The sequence below is a fragment of the Oryctolagus cuniculus genome, chromosome 13 (genome assembly GCF_051225735.1).
Source record: "Oryctolagus cuniculus isolate XC-2025 breed Fujian yellow rabbit chromosome 13, ASM5122573v1, whole genome shotgun sequence".
NCBI lineage: Eukaryota > Metazoa > Chordata > Mammalia > Lagomorpha > Leporidae > Oryctolagus > Oryctolagus cuniculus.
The window spans coordinates 22,292,384-22,310,877 of record NC_142879.1 but is presented as its reverse complement, the minus strand read 5'-3'; the positions used below and the strand labels follow the sequence as shown (position 1 = coordinate 22,310,877).

The window sequence follows — 18,494 nt, the reverse complement described above, 5'->3', positions numbered from 1 at the left end:
ATAGTAAAATAGACAAAAAGTTAGCCAGAGATCTTAGGAAGTGATTCCTCACGCTATAGCACTCATGGTGAAAGCAAAGACAATCTGATTTTTCACAGAGGATTATTTCTGTCCGTCTGTCCACCAAATTCAAGACAGCAGGAACTGAAAACCGAGCTAAGATAGAAATTGTCCTACTTCCGCATCACCAGTGCCACTAAGAACATTAACAGATTCTCCCTAACGCGACATTCTTTCCCCTCCCAGTGAAGGATGTACTAGAAGCAGTAACATTGCTAAAGCAGGAGAGGTCCCCAGTTCTCCGCTCTGGGGAAACAGATGTTGTCTCACTCGCGTTCCAGCTCTGTCATCGTTCAAGACAGCTACTCCATCCCCTCTGGGTCTGGGGCGCACTGTGTGAGTTTCCTGTCTGCGCATTTGACTGGAAGCTTTCAGGGATCTTCTAAAAGAAAAGATGGTTTGGGAGAGGCTTCTCTCCAAACGGAATCTAAAGATCTAAGATTCCTTCAGCGTGTATCACGATTGGAGCATCAAAGCCCCCTGCGGTCTGCTGGGGGAAATCCACATGGTCTCTCTGTATCCCCCCGCCCCGCCCGCCCCGAGGGTCTAGGCCAGCTCTGCTCATGCGCAGAACGGAACACCTGCGTGGCAGCTGGAGAGCGCAGCTGGAGGGGAGGCTCTGATGGCCCATCGGAAAGGGAGCAAACGACGGCGTTTGCTATGGCAACTGCCAGGGCATCCTCATCTAGGAGATCCTCTTAACTTAGGGCTTTGGTCCTTCTTGCTATAAACGAGAGAATCAGACATCGCCTTAGCAAAATCACCAGCGAGTCCCAAGGGTGACAGTGTTAATTCTGTGAGTGAGGTGAGAGAAGTGAATCCCGACACAAGTCAGATCTCATGGACGCTCTCTGGGATGGTGCTCGGAATGATGCTATCATTTTTAAAACACGACAGGACCCCTTGAATTGTGCCACCCACCTGCTCGCACTTGGGCACTCCTGGGTACCATGTTTTGTCCTCTGAGCAGGGGATGCTTTGGGGACTGACCATGCCATAGCCATAGTCACACTACCTGGTGGCATGTTCATGCCCAGCGAACAGATCCTTGTCCACTGATGGCCATCCAGACACAGCTTCTACAGAAACATAATTTTGATCGTCCTTGATTCCAAGAATAAGATTCTACAATACCAAGGAATAATGAGGGTGCGAAGCACTGATAAATTATACCCGGATGTTGAGAGTTGCCCTTTGCCTCCATCTATTTTTATGACTGTAATAATAAGATTAATAAAAAGATATGCACACATTACATAGCAGTGTATGCACTGATGTGAAACACTGTTATCTCCATTTTGCTTGAGAAATATCAGTTAGAGATAGCTTCTGTGGCATGACTAGGTGACTTGACTTTCAGGTGGCATGGCTATGAGATAAACCCAGGACTAAGGTCCTACATTCCGAGTTCTCAAAACTCCTGTATCTCAAAACCTTGATCGTTTTTATGATTTATCTTCAGTATATAATTTTTGTTCTCATATCCTTGATATCTTCCTGTGTTAAACAGAAAAATTACTTCCTTGGGTTGCCGTTGGCAGAGTGGGAGAGAAGGCAGACTTAGTCTCAATGGTCAACCGCAATTCTCCTACCAGGTCAGCTTCTTCATGAGAAGATGGCATGCAGGGGCTCTCCCAGAGAAACGGGGCCTCTAACGATGTTCTGAATTTTCCCTTAAGGGTCCTCATCAGAAATGAAATATGTGCTTACAAAATTTTACTGAATTCTTACTGTTATTTGCAAATTAAATTGTTATTGCTAAGTCCAGAAATAGGATCTTATATGGGTGAATATCTGAATTATTACAAAGATAGCTCTACAGAGCAATGTGGAAACTCTGGTCTATTTAATATATAGGGCAAAGTTAACTGAATAGCTATTGGAAAAACAAGCCCTGACCCCTACTTTCCACCACAAACACAGAGAAATCACAAACGATTTGGAGATACTAATGTGAAAGCTGAAACAACAAAATAACGTAGGATATTTTTGTGACTTTGTTGTAGGCAACTGATTCATAAACAGGACCCAAAATGCACTGACATCAAGGGAAAAATGATGAATTGAACTAAATCAGATTGTAGAACTTCTGCTTATCCAAACTAGAACACTCACACACTCATATGCTACTGGTAGAAATACAGACATTCGCAATCATCTTTGAACACAGTCTGGCATCCTGTCCTAAAAGTGAGTATGTGAATACTCAAGCAGTAGCAATTCCACTCCTGAATTTATTCCCGACAGAAATGTTTGCCCGTTTATACTGAGAGATACACACAAGAGTGTTCAAAAGAACATTATTCAAAATAGCCTAAGACGTGAGACACCCACGCTTCCATGTAAACGGCAGTATGTCCATCCAAAGGAATCATATACAGCAATGACAGTGGCCAAACTATCACCGCACGCAAGAACATCCGTGACTTTCAAAGACATACACCTCAGGAAAGAAGCCAGACACAAGAGAACACACACATGGTTTCCTTTATATGATGTTCAAGAGTTGACAAAACTAACCCCTCGTGTTACAAGTCAGAACAGCTGGGAGAGGATGCGTGGACCGCTTGGGTGCTGCTAACCATGGAGCATCTTGTTGACTGGGAGCTCTCGTCGGGGGGTTTCCTTTGTGAGAATCATTGAGTCTGAGGTTTGCACACAGGTCTGTAGTGTATTTATATTACAAAGCAAGAAGTGCCCCCCCCCACATGACCTTCAGAAAGGCACGCATTGGTCACGGTGGAACGGTAACCTGTGTCATGCTTTGCCCTCTTGAAATATTATCCCATGTGCACGTACTGATTATACAAATTTGGTAAACAAATGAAGTGCAGGCTTCTACATGCTGCCACCGTCGGGACTTCCTGGTGGGTCTGCCTTCTTCCCAGGGTTGGAGTTCCCGTCACGCGGAGGGGCTGGATGACCGGTGCATTTCTGCTGCTGACCTCAGCTCCCCACCCAGAGCATGCCCACCACCACATTCAGAGAACCAAACAGTAGCGAAGGGTAGGCATGCACTCCCATCTTGATGGGACCCATGGGAGTACGAGGAGGCACTCTGCACCCTTGGATGCTGAGAGAGGAGGGTGGGAGAGACCAAGGCAGGGTTTCATGTAACAGTTCAGACTGAGGGACCCTTCCCATTACATAGAACTAGATCATGAAATTATTGCATCATTTTCCTGTAGTTCACATCCTGGACAAAATCACTGACATTTGACACCGCTCATGGACTTTTTGAATTAGGAACACTAATTCAGCCACAGGGAGTCGCTCTGAAGCAGAATCATATTCAGTAATCACAAGATGAAAGACGATGCCTACAGGGGCTGGCATTGTGGGCTGTGGGTTTTGCCACTGCCTAGGATGCTGGTATCTCACTCAGGTGAGTGCTGGTTCGAGTCCCGGCTGCTTTACTTCTTATCCAGCTCCCTGCAAATGAGCCTGGGAAAGCAGCGGAAGATGACTGAAGTGCTTGGGCCCTTGTCACCTACGTGAGAGACCTGGAGTAAGCTCCTATCTCCTGGCTTCAGCCTGGCCCAGCCTTAGCTGTTGCAGCCACTTAGGGAGCAAGCCAGCAGATGGAAGATTCTCTGTCTCTATTTCTTCCTTTCTCTCTGCAACTCTCAAAATTAAAAAAGAATGCCTACAAATTAGGTCAGGATTTGCCCCCAAATTATTCCAATTCTCCATTTTGGTACTATAATAGCTATTCCAGGGTGTAGGTTGCTAAATATTTTTAACGTGTTAGACAATTAATTCAGGGGGCTGACGCTGCGGCATAGTGGGTAAAGCCGCCTGCAGTGCCGGCATCCCATATGGGTGCTGGTTCGAGATCCAGCGGCTCCACTTCCGATCCAGCTCTGGGAAAGCAGTAGAAGATGGCTCAAGTGCTTGGGCCCGTGCACTCCCTTGGAAAGATCTGGAGGAAGCTCCTGGCTTTAGATCGGTGCAGTTCCAGCCGTAGCGGCCAACTGGGGAGTGAACCAGCAGATGGAAGACCTCTCTCTCTCTCTCTGCCTCTTCTCTGTGTAACTTTGACTTTAAAATAAATAATCTTAAAAAAATAAAATTAATTCAGATATGAAATAATGTTTAATGAGAGAGAAAAAAACATCACTTTTCTAAAAGGACATTTCCATTTCATTAATTTAACAGTAATTAATTCCCATCGTGAGAATGCTTCAACCAGCTTAGCCAGCTCACTCAAACCCATACATTTCCTTCATTTATAAAAATTTCTTGTACCTTTTTAAAGATATATATTTATTTAGTTGAAAGGCAGAGTTACAGAGAGAGAGAGACAGAGAGAGGTCTTCCATCTGCTGGTTTACTCCCCAAATGGCTGCAACAGCTGGAACTGGGCAGATCTGAAGCCAGGAGCCAGGAGCCAGGAGCTTCTTCCAGGTCTCCACCTGGGTGCAGGGGCCCAAGCACTTGAGCCATCCTCCACTGTTTTCCCAGCCATTAGCAGGGAGCTGGATCGGAAGTGGAGCAGCCGGGACTCAAACCAGCGCCTGTAAGACATGTCGGCACCACAGGCGTCAGCTTGACCCACTACCCCATAGCACTGGCCCCAGTTCACAGAGTGCTCTGTATTCTCACTACATGAAATGTATTCAACATTTGTTGTAACAGAAAATATTCCTGTTTATGGCCGTAAATGTTTCCAGTGTTTAGGAAGGAGGGACACTTCTCCACAGACACCTGACTGTACGAGCCACGGGAGCAGGAGTGACCCACGCAGTTCCGTGCGGGGAAGCTCCCGGGCGGAAGGAGTGACTGTGTTAGAGGGGGCGCCTTCAGAGCCCGCGGAGGGACACCGGCCTTGCCTTTCCTGCCCGGACTCAGACCAGCAAAACCGTCCCCGTGTTAAATGCCAAAGGGGGAAGAACTCAGCCAATGGCTGGGGCGAAGACGCTCCGCCCCTGACCAGAGTGGGACCTGAGAGTGCCGTCCTCAGGGAGGGGCTTCCTGTGCCCACTCCTTCCCGCGCACGCGGTGCCACAGCTGGGCACTCGGGGAGGGCAGCTTGGGAACATGGCCTGGGAGCCGGTAGCGTGTGTGCAGGTGATCCCAGCCAGAGGAAGCCAGGGACCGGTGAGGGCAGGGAGGCGGGGAAAAGCTGACGGTTACAAGCAGCAGAGCCTCAATTCTTTGGGACCACTGAGAAGTGTGCAGAATGCCTGGCAAAATTATCTGTGCGATGGACGGGGAACCGGGCTATTTATGCATTGGTTTTTAGTCCCCACTGGTTTGAGATTGCCCAGAAGGCCAGTAACTGCTCCTCAATTCCAGCTGTGCTCCTGCAGCTCAGAGAACGCCCAGAGGCAGATAAAATGACAGATCCAATACTCTCTCCAGAGCACCATCATTATAAATCTAAGTATGGGGGCCAGTGCAGTGGCGTAGCAGCTCAGGCATCCCTATGCGTAGCGGTTTGAGTCCCAGCTGTTCCACTTCTGATCCAGCTCTCTGCTATGGCCTGGGAAAGCAGTGGAAGATGGCCCAAGAGCTTCGACCCTTGCACCCACGTGGGAGACCCGGAAGAAGCTCCTGGCTCCTGGCTCCTGGCTCCTGGCTCCTGGCTTCAGATCTGCCCAGTTCCAGCTGTTGCAGCCATTTGGGGAGTGAACCAGCAAATGGAAGACCTCTCTCTCTCTCTCTCTCTCTCTCTGCCTCTGCCTGTCACTCTGCCTTTCAAATAAATAAATCTTTTTAAAAAAGAAAAAGAATTGCTTTCTGTGCTAAGGATAAAAGCATGAATGAAATGTATGTGTTTAAGAAAAAAAGAAGAGAGTTTAAAGAGAATACAGAAGCGGTAACATCTTCCTGTTGCATGGCAGGAATTCAAGCAAATAAACAAGCAAACAATGGACTGGGACTCTTCACAATTGCAACATCTGCAGGACACTGCACCCCTCTTCGTGGCAGAAACTGACCAGCACCTTGTCAGCATTTTGGCCCCCAGCAGGAGGAAGTAGTGGGCAAGTGATTTCCTTCTTAAGGAAGTGATCAGGAAATTGCTCCAAGAGAGGGCCTAGCTGAGCAGCCACGTTTCCTGCTGATACCTAAAGGAGTGAGGGGGTAACTTAGTTAGCCTTGGGGCCCGTTCTGTGGTGTAGCGGGTAAGCTGCCGCCTGCAGCGCTGGCAGCTCATATCGGTGCCGATTCCAGTCCCGGCTGCTTCACTTCCGCTCTCTTCTGTTTTTCCCGCTATGGCTTGGAAAAGCAGTGGAAAGTGGCCCATGTCCTTGGGCCCCTGTAATCGCCTTGGAGACCTGGAGGAAGCTCCTGGGTCTCGGCTTCAGATCGGAGTAGCTCTGGCCATTGTGGCCATCTGGAGAATGAAGTAGTGAATGGAAGACCTCTCTCTCTCTCTCTCTCTCTCTGCCTTCTGTAACTCTTTCAAATAAATAAATAAATCTTAAAAAAAAAAAAAAGTTAGCCTTAAGGCCACCTGGTCTTGTTTTTATTTGTTGGAAAGTTTTTAATCAATTACTCAATGTATTTATTTATTATTGGTTTGTTTAGATCTTGATACGTCATATTTGTATAGGAATTCATGCATTTCTTCTGTTGTATCCAATCTGTGGCATGTAACTACTCTTAATTGTACCTTAAGATTATTTTATGGCTGAGTTATCTGTCGTAATGTCTTCACTTTCATTTTATTTTGTCTGAATCTTCTCTCTTATTTTCTTAGTTACCTTAGTTAGAGGTTTGCTGATTTTGTTTATGCTTTCAAACAATCAATTCCTGGTTTTATTGAATTTGCTATAGTGCTTTGTGTCCTCTATTTGATTTATTTATGTTCTGGTCCTTGTTATCTCCTCCCTTCCTCTAAATTTGAACTCAGTTTGTTCTTTTTTTTTTTTTTTAATTTTTGTTTTTTGCCAGACAGAGAGAGTTATAGATAGTGAGAAAGAGACAGAGAGAAAGGTCTTCCTTCTGTTGGTTCACTCCCCTAATGGCCACTATCACCGGTGTTGCGCTGATTCGAAGCCAGGAGCCGGGTATTTCCTCCTGGTCTCCCACGCGGGTGCAGGGCCCAAGCACTTGGGCCATCCTCCACTGCCTTCCTGGGGCACAGCAGAGAGCTGGACTGGAAGAGGAGCAACCGGACAGAATCCGGCACCCCAACCTGGGGTGCCAGCGCCGCAGGCGGAGGATTAGCCAAGTGCGCCATGGTGCCGGCCAGTTTGTTCTTTTTATAGTTCCTTGAGGCTTAATGCTAGGCTATTTGTTTGGGATCTTTCTGTTTTCCTTAATGTAGGCCTTGCTTGCTATCAATTTCCCTCTTACAACTGCTTTTTCTGCATAGGTTTTGTTATGTTCCTTTTCAGTTGTCATTTATCTCAAGATATTTTTAAATCTCCCTTTTGATTTCTTCTTTGATCTGTTGGTTGTTTGGAGCATATTTTAATTTTCATGATTGTGAATTTCCCAAGATCCCTCTTATTCTTGATGTTTAGTTTCATGTCATTGCAGCTGGAAACAATACTAGATATGATTTTAAGACTTGTTAAGACTTGTGTTGTGGGACAACATATCACCTATCCAGGAAAAGTTTCCATTTGTGCTAGAAAATTATAATTGTATTTGGTACTTTTGAATAGAACATTCTATTTCAATCTTTTAGTATTATTTGATCTAAAGTACAGCTCAAGCCCAGTCTTTCCATCTTAACTTACTGTCTGGTAGATTGATCAATTATTGAAAGCAAGAATATTGATGTCTCCTACTATCATTGGACAGCTATTAGTTCTTTTTCATTTCTATCAATATTTGCTTTATGTAGTTAGTTAGATGCTCCAGTGTTGGGTGCATATATGTTTATAATTTTAGGATGACTGTATTCTCATCATGAATTGGCTGCTTTAAAATTAGGGAATGACCACCTTTGCCTTTTGACAACAACTTTTGAATGGTTCTATTTTTTTAATATAAAAAATCACTACTGCTCTCTTTTGATTGATTGTTATTTTCATGGACTATCTTATGGCCCTTCACTTTCGATCTATTTGCATATGAGAACTTAAAGTTTAAATGAATTTTTTCAAGGCAACATAGAGCTCAATCTTATTTTTTAATCCATTCAGCCACCATATGTCATTTGATTGGAGAGTTTAATTCATTTGTATTCAAGATTATCATTGACTACCATGAAGATTGGTGCCAGAGAGACCCCGAGCTGCGGGGCTGACCTGACCCCATTGCGCTGAACGCAGCAGGAGGCTTTCACTCCCCCCTCTGTGGGGAAAAGTCACAGCGGTGTCTGCACAGAGGATTTCCTTGCCTTGTCCCTCTGCAGTTCCAGGAGTTCAATCTCCAGAGACAGCTTGTACACCTCCAGGGCCATCTTCACCTCGTTTGGATCTGCGAGACACTGCATGAGTCTCCTGCCTGCCTGCACCTGCTCACAGCCTTCAGGGACCTCCTGGAAGAGACACAGGCGGTGTGGCTGAGTGGTTTCTCTTCACCTCGGGCAGGAGGGTGCACCCTGACTATGGCAGGACCACAGGGTCAGGACCCAGACCACCCTCAGCCTGGGAAAACCAGCGATCCTCTAAGTCCCACCAAAGCCTTCCTCAGTGGTCATGGATGTGCTCTGGCCCACTGCCCAGAGGCCTCCAAGGGGCAGAGGCGATTTCTGCTGAGGTGCACAGAGAGCAGGATCTGTGCAGACCACAGGACCTCAGCGTGGCTCTGGGACCCCTGGGTCTAGGGGACCCTGCTCTCCGTGGGGCTCAGCATTTCTTGATCTCGAGTGAAGGCGGGAAAACCTGCCACCCCCCCTCACCCGAGTGCTTCAAGGCAAACACGGAGAGTGTCTCTGAATGGCTCAGACATGACTCTTGGCAAAGTCAGCGTCCCCATTGCTGGCCGGGACAGAGCTCTGTGGGGAGGCCATCAGGCTGAGGGGTGGACAGCACAGAACTCCCCTGAGTGTGTCACTCACCCACTCACACTTGGGCACCTCTGGCTGCCAGTTTCCGCTCTCTGCACAGGTGATGCTTGGGGAACCGACCACACCATAGCCAGAGTCGCACCGCACAGTGAGATTTTCCTTCTCATCATACTGGGCTTTAACCACAGACAGCTTTCCATTCGCTATTTCTGGTTTTGGACACAGAGCTATAATGGAAACAAATGTTAATCCATCAGTAAATCTAGGAAAAAAAGACACAGTAACAGTCTGGTAAGATTTAATGAAATCTATTTAGGTACTGCTAACTTTCCTATCCTTTTGGAAACAATAATATTGGTAATGGTTTTTCTATTTCCATGTGCCTAAGTCTCACAGGCCCGATGATGTAGGTACTGTTATTTTTCCTATTTTATCTAACGGAAAGCTGAGATATACAGAGGTTAAGGAAGTTACCCAAGGTCTTAAAGGTTGTCAGCCAAATGCCAGGATGTGAAGGTGTGTGACCCCCAGGTTGCTAGCCATCAAAGCCCCCTTCTCTCACCATTTGGATTGCTGCCAGGATCTCAGTAGGAAACTCTCCCTTTTTATTATTATTCTCTTGTGTGCAACAGACAATGGCAGCTGATGAATCCTGAAGCTATTGTCAGTAAAATTATATCTTAGCTGGATGCTTGTAGAAATTAGATCGGATCGGGACTCCTCCTGTCCCTGCTACAGCCTGCGAGTCCCTCGCACATACACACGCCTGCAGCATGGCAGGTGGCGGCCTGCACGAGGCTCCGCCCGAAGCAGCTCTCCCTTCCTGCTGCGTGGCTTTAGCCCAGGAGAGCCTACGTTCATCCCACAGCAGGTTTCCATGAAGATTTGGCCACAGGCCCACACGAACAACATGCGTGTAACAGGTAAGGACTCCAGACTCTGTCTGGAAAAACATACAAAAAACTGGGACTGAGAATGGCTTTCTGAAGGCTGAATTTTGTAACTGACAGAAAGGAGATGAAGGATTGCACATGACCTTTGCACTTTTTGCATTGGGTACCCTCTGCAAATATGAATTATTTCAAATGAACCAAGTTCAGTGTGTTCCTCCTGCCTCTGGGAGGGAGGAATGAGCTAGCGCCCGCCCACCGAGACAGGGCCGATGCAGGGGCTGTAGTTACCTTTACACACGGGGGCTCTGGGAAACCAGCGTGAATAAATGCAGGACAGTTTCCTCTCTCCGACCAGAGTGTAGCCTTCCTCACACTCATACATAATCTCCTCTTTGGAAGGAGTCCTAGAAAGAACTCTGTGGCGCCCATGGGCGACGCTAGGCGGCTGTAGGCAATCTTCATGGTGAGACAGAAAAGACAGCGTGAGCGCATAGAACTTGTCGCGTTGTGCATCCCAGAATTTGTGTGCTTTGTAGAAGGCTTCCTTCTGTTTTTCCTCCTCTGCCCGTAAGCTCCCCCGGCCTAATCCCTGCACCCGTGCTACCCTCCTGTGAGCCTTGGGCTGAGGAAAGCCTCCAACAGCGAGCCCTTAAGCTCTGCTTCACTTCACCGACAAGTTCGCTCCACTCGGCCTCGTGCAAGGACCATTGGCATGAGAGCTGGAATCAGCCCTACGTCGTATCGTTCTCATGCTATGCTCAGTTGAGTTCGGGCTGCATAGCTGAGTTGCCCATCTCTGAGAAACTGGAAAGAAACTGGAAAGAAACTGAGTTCTTACACCCAATCAAAATCGCCCAACTTCTCATCAAGAAAACATCGACTGTATTTTGAAAATATTTCAGAAGAGAGTTTATAGGAAGAATAAACTTGATGATTTGCATATTGGAATAATAAACAGGGCACAATGTGGGGCGCCTCTCTGACAGGGACTGCAGCCAGGGCCCACTAACACCCAGTGGGAAAGTGAAATAAAATAAAGCCACTGGAATGTCAGACGGAGGCCTCTGCTCGTTGCCTCCTGGTTGAAGTGAAGAACTATAGCTTCAGAAGTGTGTGTTCACCACAACCAGAAGTTTTAACACATTGACTGAGGCACCGGTGTTTACTCAGAAAACTCTCTCCTCGATGTCCTCCTGGGGATGGGGACTCCACTTTTTTCTTACCAGAATCCTGTTCATAAGTCAATTAATCAGTTCATTAATCTGCCTCCCAGCTGGTCTCCAGCTACGGCACACACATTGTGTAGACCTGTGCTCCTAGATCTCGGACCTAGAATGCCAAATGCCCTCTCACTTCTCTGCCTGCTCAAGTCGCATCTGCCCCGTGTGCGTTTCTCTCGCTTCCCCAGCAGTCATCATTTATTTTTCTGAGTGCCTATGGTAATTATTACGAGAAAAGTTTCAATCATATGCAACTATTCTTGAATTCTTACTGTAATCTAGACATCATGCATAGCATACATAATGTATATAAATATGTAGTATATGTACTTTTATAGTCTATATATTTTAGTGGACAATATCCTATGGCAAGATGTATATCCACATATGTATAAATGACTTTAAATATATTATGGATACAAGGTATCCATAATCTAGACTCTCTCTCTCTCCCTCTCTCTCTCTCCCTGACTTTTTTTTTTAAGAATTATTTTATTTTATTTTATTTTTTATTTATTTATTTTTTTGACAGGCAGAGTGGACAGTGAGAGAGAGAGACAGAGAGAAAGGTCTTCCTTTGCCGTTGGTTCACCCTCCAATGGCCGCCGCGGCCGGCGCGCTGCGGCCGGCGCACCGCGCTGATCCGATGGCAGGAGCCAAGAGCCAGGTGCTTTTCCTGGTCTCCCATGGGGTGCAGGGCCCAAGCACCTGGGCCATCCTCCACTGCACTCCCTGGCCACAGCAGAGGGCTGGCCTGGAAGAGGGGCAACCGGGACAGAATCCGGCGCCCCGACCGGGACTAGAACCCGGTGTGCCGGCGCCGCTAGGCGGAGGATTAGCCTAGTGAGCCGCGGCGCCGGCCAAGAATTATTTTATTTATTTATTTGAAAGAGAGAGTTACAGAGAGAGGTAGAGCCAGAGAGAGAGAGGTCTTCCATTCACTGGTTCACTCCCCAAATGACTGCAATGGCCAGAGCTGAGCTGATCCAAAGCCAGGAGCCAGGAGCTTCTCCCAGGTCTCCCACGCAGGTGCAGGGGCCCAAAGACTTGGGCCATCTTCTACTGCTTTCCCAGGCCACAGCAGAGAGCTGGATCGAAGAGGAGTAGCCAGGACTCAAACATATGGGATGCCGGCACTTCAGGCCAGGACTTTAACCCACTGTGCCACAGCACCGGCCCCTCTCTCTCTGAAATTTTTTTAAAAAATCTAAAAAATAAGAAAAGCAACTCTGCAATCATCACCAAGTGATATCAAGAAAGTTCAAAGTCTGAACTACCTGGGATCATTCTGGAGCTCTGGAAACTAATCTTGACAAATTGTCTCAATGTCCTTGTGAGATGACAGAGTGGCATGTGGGGCTCCACACTCCACCTGCTTGGCTCATAACCCTTGCATTGTTAGAATGGAGAATTACTCCGTATCACATGAACAGGAGACACAGACTCCACAGAAACCAGCTGAGCTCCTGGTGAAATCTTTTCTTCTCTGTTGAGTGAGTTAGGAATTCTGCATAGAATATTCTATTATAAATGCTCCGACACACGGTGTAAGCCCAGGCAGGGGTAGCGAACCTCCAGCCTAAAGCTGTATGAGGCCCACAGAAGCATTTGGTCTGGCCTTCTCAAGCCAGGTCAGGCAGCACTCAACATCAAATACATCGAGAGCAGGCTAATTTTTAAGTCAACCATTTTGGAAGGCCATGAATGATGTTACAAATACCCAAATGGTCCTTGGCAGAAAAAAGGTTCCCCACCCGTGGGAGGGATGTGTGTGTAAATATCTTTAAAATATTCTTAGGAAGATTTTCTCTTGCAAAATGTACCAGGAGAATAAGAAAGGATACTTTTGTTAGCATTTCCATTTACAAATTAAAATAATTATTCTCATCAACATTTATGAGCAGCACACCTGCAGGTCCTCGCAAGTCCTTTCGGTACTAGGGTACTAGTTGTCTGGGGACAGTAACTTCCCCAGTTGCAATGCGACTCCTCACACTTGCACGGCATTTTCAGTGAATATACTGCTTTGCAATTTTACTCTGGGAAATTCACTCGTTATATACAACAACATAAAATTTTGCTTTCTTGATGGCAAACATGTTCTACCCAATCATTAATGCAACAAAAACAATTAGGCTAATAGAAGAATTAGTTGCCTAAATATTTAGGAGTACCCACTTAAATTTTATACCTGAATATAAAAATTAAGCATATTTTTGATCTTTCAGTTTCTCAAGGATTGGTAATATTTTGTTTCCATGTAATTATACCCTCCATTGAAAGGACTAAAGCTATTTTAAGGCATTTTTTAATAATGTGTTCCAATGTATTTTTTCAAAATTGAACTGAATCACATCTATTTGATTCTACTTAACTAATTCTTAATCAAAATTTTCTCTCCTATCTAGGTTTACATTCTTCCCTCTTCTCCATTAACCTGCATACTCACCACAAAGGCCAGGTGGAGCCCACAGGAGGCACAGGACCTGGAGGAGGCACAGAGCTGGGAAAACTTCCTGCAATTTGGGGGTCATGGTACAGAATCTCAGAGCAAAGCACCAAGGTTCAGGATTTTCGGGTGCCCCGAACCAGGCTAAAGTTGAGGCTCCAAGGCAGTAGCAAAGCAACACCCAAACTGAGGAAGTAAGTCGTGGCAAGAGCACAGCTTTCAGTCACCAGAGAGGAGGGGCCTGGCTGTCGACCAGAACCAGGACCCAATGGGAGCCGTCCAGTAACGCGCCCAGTCTCCAGGAGAATGAGATGAGCTGGACAAGAAGGCTCCCTGGGATTCTGTGGGTGTTTTATTTATTTATTTATTTTACAGGTAGAGTTTACAGAGAGAGAGAGAGAGAGAGAGGTCTTCCATTCCGCTGGTTCACTCCCCAATTGGCCGCAACGGCTGGAGCTAAGCTGATCTGAAGCCAGGAGCCAGGAGTTTCTTCCTGGTCTCCCATGCGGGTGCAGGGGCCCAAGGACTCAGGCCATCCTCCACTGCCTTCCCGGGCCACAGCAGAGAGCGGGACTGGAAGAGGAACAACCAGGACTAGAACCCGGCACTCATATGGGATGCCGGCGCCGCAGGCGGAGGATTAACCTAGTGCACCATGGCACCAGCCCTCTGCGGGTGTTTGCAGTGAGAACCCCAGGACTTGTTCGCCATCTCTTTTCCACCGGTAGCAGGGGAACCAGCTGGCTGCCTGTGTCCATATATACGTCGTTCGCCTGTGAGTTAGTGAGGTACAGCTGTACAGCAGGTTCTTCAGGGGTCAGGGCGAGATGCTGAGGCATGCTCTATACCATGTCCCTGAGGTGCCGCTTGCATGACTTCCCAACTTGAAAGTGAAAGTTAGAAAGATCTATAGGTGGGGCCGGCGCTATGGCGCAGCAGGTGAATGCCCTTGCCTGAAGCACTGGCATCCCATATGGGCGCTGGGTTCGAGACCTATCTGTTCCACTTCCAATCCAGCTCTCTGCTGTGGCCTGGGAAAGCAGTGGAAGATGCCCAAGTTCTTGGGCCCTTGCACCCACATGGGAGACCTGGAAGAAGCTCCTGGCTCCTGGCTTCTGATCGGCACAACTCCGGCTGTTGCGGCCATTTGGGGAATGAACCAGGAGATGGAAGACCTCTCTCTCTCTCTGCCTCTCCTCTCTCTGTATAACTTTCAGTTTCAAATAAATAAATAAATCTTTAAAAAAAATAGAAAGAAAGATCTATGGGTAAGTTTTCTTCCCAGACACGTCACAGGCTAGCTGGAACAGGAAACGCGTGGAAGTCTATGACTGTGAAAAGACAAAAATACAGACCAAGCAACAACTCTTTCCACAGGTATGGGTGTTGTCGCTGTTTCTGCAATGCCAAATGAATCATCTTCAGTGCTACACCCGTTGGAAAGCAGAGGTAAATTTCTCAGGGCAGTGTTCACAGCACAGATAAAAGTGCGTGGAAACTGAGTGGTAGACAAATGAGGCGTTACTGATGGACAATGTTTCAGCACAATGTTAACACATTTTCAAAGATGCTGGGTCAGAGCGAGGCACCTTGCTCCCCAATATCATAAGTCGGATAAAAGCACTAAAAGATGTTATAGACAGCCCACATTTTAATCTAAGACTTGGTTCATTAATAACTGTCTCAGTGGCTATTGACCCATTAATAATTACCTGGGTCTTATGCGAGGATTACTTAGTCTCCATGAAGGAGACAGATAAAGTTGTCAACGTGCTTCTCCACATCTTTTACCCTCTGGACCAGCTATGACTGTCTGTGACTTGAAGATACAGAGATATTGTGCCGCAAACACACAGACATGCTTGAAAATGACCTTCACCACAGAGCTGAGCTCTTGTGAGTGCAATAGGCAGAGAACAGCAAAGTGCTTAGCTCTCAAAAATAAAGAGGAACACTTTACAGAACAGTGATGACAGCACAGCTAAATTTCAACCGTGCTAGAGAAAAAGGAAAGCAAATAAGCCTACCATGTGTTTTCTTCCTTTTACAAAGAAGACCTCAGATGCAATCTATGTTGGATCATGGAGGTCACTGAAATAATTAAATAATGATCACTGAATTAACACCATTCTCAGAAGTTTGTGCTTATTAATCATGTTCCAAACTTCCACATACACTGTAGCTATTCATTTCTTTTTGAAAAAGATTTATTTATTTATCTGGAAGGCAGAGATACAGAGAGAGGTAGAGATAGAGACATAGATATCTTCCATCTGCTGGTTCACTCTCGAAATGGCCGCAATGGTCAGGGCTGGGCCAGGCCAAAGCCAGGAGCCAAGAGCTTCCTCCTGGTCTCCCACATGGGTGCAAGGGCCCAAGCATTTGGGCCATCTTTCTTTGCTTTCCCAGGTGCATTTTCAGGGAGATGGATCAGAGGAGGAGCAGCTGGGACTCAAACTGGCACCCATATGGGACGCCCGCAATGCAGGTGGACCTGCTACACCCTACTGCCGGCCCTGCTATTAATTTCTTGAAGCAAAGCTATCGTGGCCATAGTTGTGGCACAGCAGGTAAAGCCACTGCCTGCGATGCCTGCATCCCATAAGGACACCAGCCCATGTCAGTGCTACTCCACCTCTAATCCAGCTCCTTGTTAATGGCCAGGGAACAGCAGCACAGGATGGTCCAGGCTGTTGTCTCCAGCTTCTGTGAGCCTTCCCAGCTCAGGCCCCAGACACGTGGCTGAGCAAGTCTTCAGCTGATTCCAGCTCCCAGTCTTTCAGCTGCCCCAGTTGATGCCGAGCAGAGCAAAGCCACCCTCCCCCCCAACCCCAAATCCTGCATGCAGGATGTGTGAACAAAATGAACATTGCCCTTAGAAGCCACAAGTTGTAGGATAGGTTATTATGTAGCAATCAGTGGCATTAGACTTCTCTACATTAACAAAAAAAATGTTTTTGATCATTTTAATGAATGCAGAAAAAATAATTTGATAAAACTAAGTATAGATTTCTTTAGTGGGGTGCAGAAAAGCAGGAATCAACAGGGAACCACTTGATATACAGTATATTTAGGGATTGGTTCCAGAACTCATGCAAATAGCAAAATCTACACGATGCTCAAGTCTCTTTTAAAAGTGTAGTGTCTGGATATTAACCCAAGTACATCTTCCTGTGTACTTCAATTTTTATTTATTTATTTTCATTTTATTGAAAGGCAGAGAGAGACAGAGAAATCTTCCATCTACTAGTTCATTCCTCAAATGTCCCCAACATCTGGAGCTGGGCCAAGTTGAAGGCAGGAGCTGGGAAGCCCATCTGAGTTTCCCCCTGGAGTGCCAAGGGCCCAAGTACTTGGTCATAGCTGCTTCTGCATGGGTGTGCATTGGCAGGAAGCTGGATCAGAAGCAAGGTCAGCAGGACTCAAACGAGGCACTCTGATAGGCAATTCAGGCATCTCAAACAGCAGTTTAACCATTGTGCCACATGCCTGCCCCGTTCTGTGTACTTACAATCCTCTCCATATTATTTTTTGAAAGTTTATTTTTTATTTATTTTGAAAGACAGAGTTACACAAAGGTAGAGAGAGAGAGAATCTTCCATCCTCTGGTTCACTCCCCAGATGGCTGCAATGGCAGGAGCTGAGCCCATCCAAAGCCAGGAGCTTCTTCCAGGTCTCCCATGTGGATGCAGGGGCCCAAGGATTTGGGCCACCCTCCACTGCTTTCCCAGGTGCATTAGCAGAGAGCTGGATGGGAAGTGGAGCAGCCAGCACTTGAACTGGTGCCCACATGAGAGGCCAGCGCTGCAGGCTGGGGCTTTAACCCACTATACCACAGCATCAGCCCCTCCATATTATTTTAAATATCTACTACAATGTGAATCTATAATCAGTTATACTTTATTGTTTATAGAATAATGATAAGAATAAGAAGCGTGTTTACTACAGATGAAATTTTTGTTTTAAATAGTATCTACCCATAGGTGGATGAATCCACAGATGCAGAACCCACACCTTCAGCCAGCCAACTGTATTGTATTAGTAATACAGAAGGCGATACTTCATTAAAATTAACAATTTATGTTTATGAAAAGACACCTTATGAAGCCTTACTGAAGTTAAAAGGCAGGCCCTAAATCAGAAAAAAAAGATAATCGAATACATATCTCACAAAGGACTTTCATGCAGAATATATTAAAATGCCTACAACTAAATTAAAATTAGGTAGATGACCCAATGAGAAAATGGCATAAAAGGCTTGCAACAGCACTACATAAAAATCTAAATGGAAAATAAGCATATGAAAAGTAGCTCAATCTCAGTAACCACCAGGAAAGAACAAAACTAAAAGCACAAGGTGATATCCCCTCACACTCAGCAGAATTTCTCAAAAGGAAAAGACATAATCAATAGCAGGTGTTGTTCAGAAGGCTCATGCTTTCAAAATGGAAGTGTGGCTGGATTCAACCACTTTGGAAAATCACCGACCAGGTACACAGACACCGCCTCTGAGCCAGCAACCCCACCCTTAGGTGGAGCTGCACACTGAACGAAAATGCATGTGTTCAGCCAAAGACCTGAACAACACGTTTATACCAACGTTGTTCGGAATTGCTGGAAAACTGAAAAACAAAACAAAACAAAGAACAAGTACCATTATCAGTAGACTAGAGAAACCAATCACGTGTGTTCTGCGTGCTAGGATGCAAAGCAGTCATGAAAATGTGTGAACCTCAGCCACATGCGACACCAATGTAAATTTAGGAGAAAAGCTCCCGAGGGAGAGACTGTGGAAGGTGTGATTCTGTTCCTACAGAGTTGAGTCACAAGAGAAATGGCTCTGGGCAGTGAAAATCAAGGAAAGAAGAGTTGTTTGGCAAGGGTAGGGTGCGGAGTCAGTGCCTGGAAGAGAGCTCCGAAGGGCTTTTGCAGCCTGCAGCACACCCTGGTTTCCCGCTATC

The 18,494-nt window shown here is 46.3% G+C and overlaps 1 protein-coding gene and 2 long non-coding RNA genes across 3 annotated transcripts in view; 2 read left to right on the top strand and 1 right to left on the bottom strand.

Annotated features, from left to right (window-relative positions):
• LOC103350989 (uncharacterized) overlaps nucleotides 1–13,511 on the top strand; it is an 87,042-nt gene extending 73,531 nt beyond the window's left edge. The window contains exon 5 of the long non-coding RNA XR_016218867.1: nucleotides 13,493–13,511. This is a non-coding gene — a long non-coding RNA (uncharacterized LOC103350989). The remainder of the gene's footprint in view (nucleotides 1–13,492) is intronic.
• Nucleotides 8,131–13,721, bottom strand: LOC138844935 (apolipoprotein R). Its single transcript, XM_070055233.2, has 4 exons — nucleotides 13,534–13,721; nucleotides 10,153–10,320; nucleotides 9,023–9,198; nucleotides 8,131–8,500 (listed from the first exon to the last, which is right to left on the bottom strand). Exons 1-4 carry the CDS (start codon nucleotides 13,616–13,618, stop codon nucleotides 8,327–8,329), a joined length of 603 nt encoding a protein of 200 aa, XP_069911334.2. The 5' UTR covers nucleotides 13,619–13,721; the 3' UTR covers nucleotides 8,131–8,326.
• On the top strand, nucleotides 13,593–18,470 carry LOC149122517 (uncharacterized). Its single transcript, XR_016218875.1, has 3 exons — nucleotides 13,593–13,727; nucleotides 14,911–14,982; nucleotides 18,350–18,470. It is a non-coding gene; the product is annotated as an uncharacterized LOC149122517 (long non-coding RNA).
• The last annotated feature ends 24 nt before the right edge of the window (nucleotides 18,471–18,494 follow it).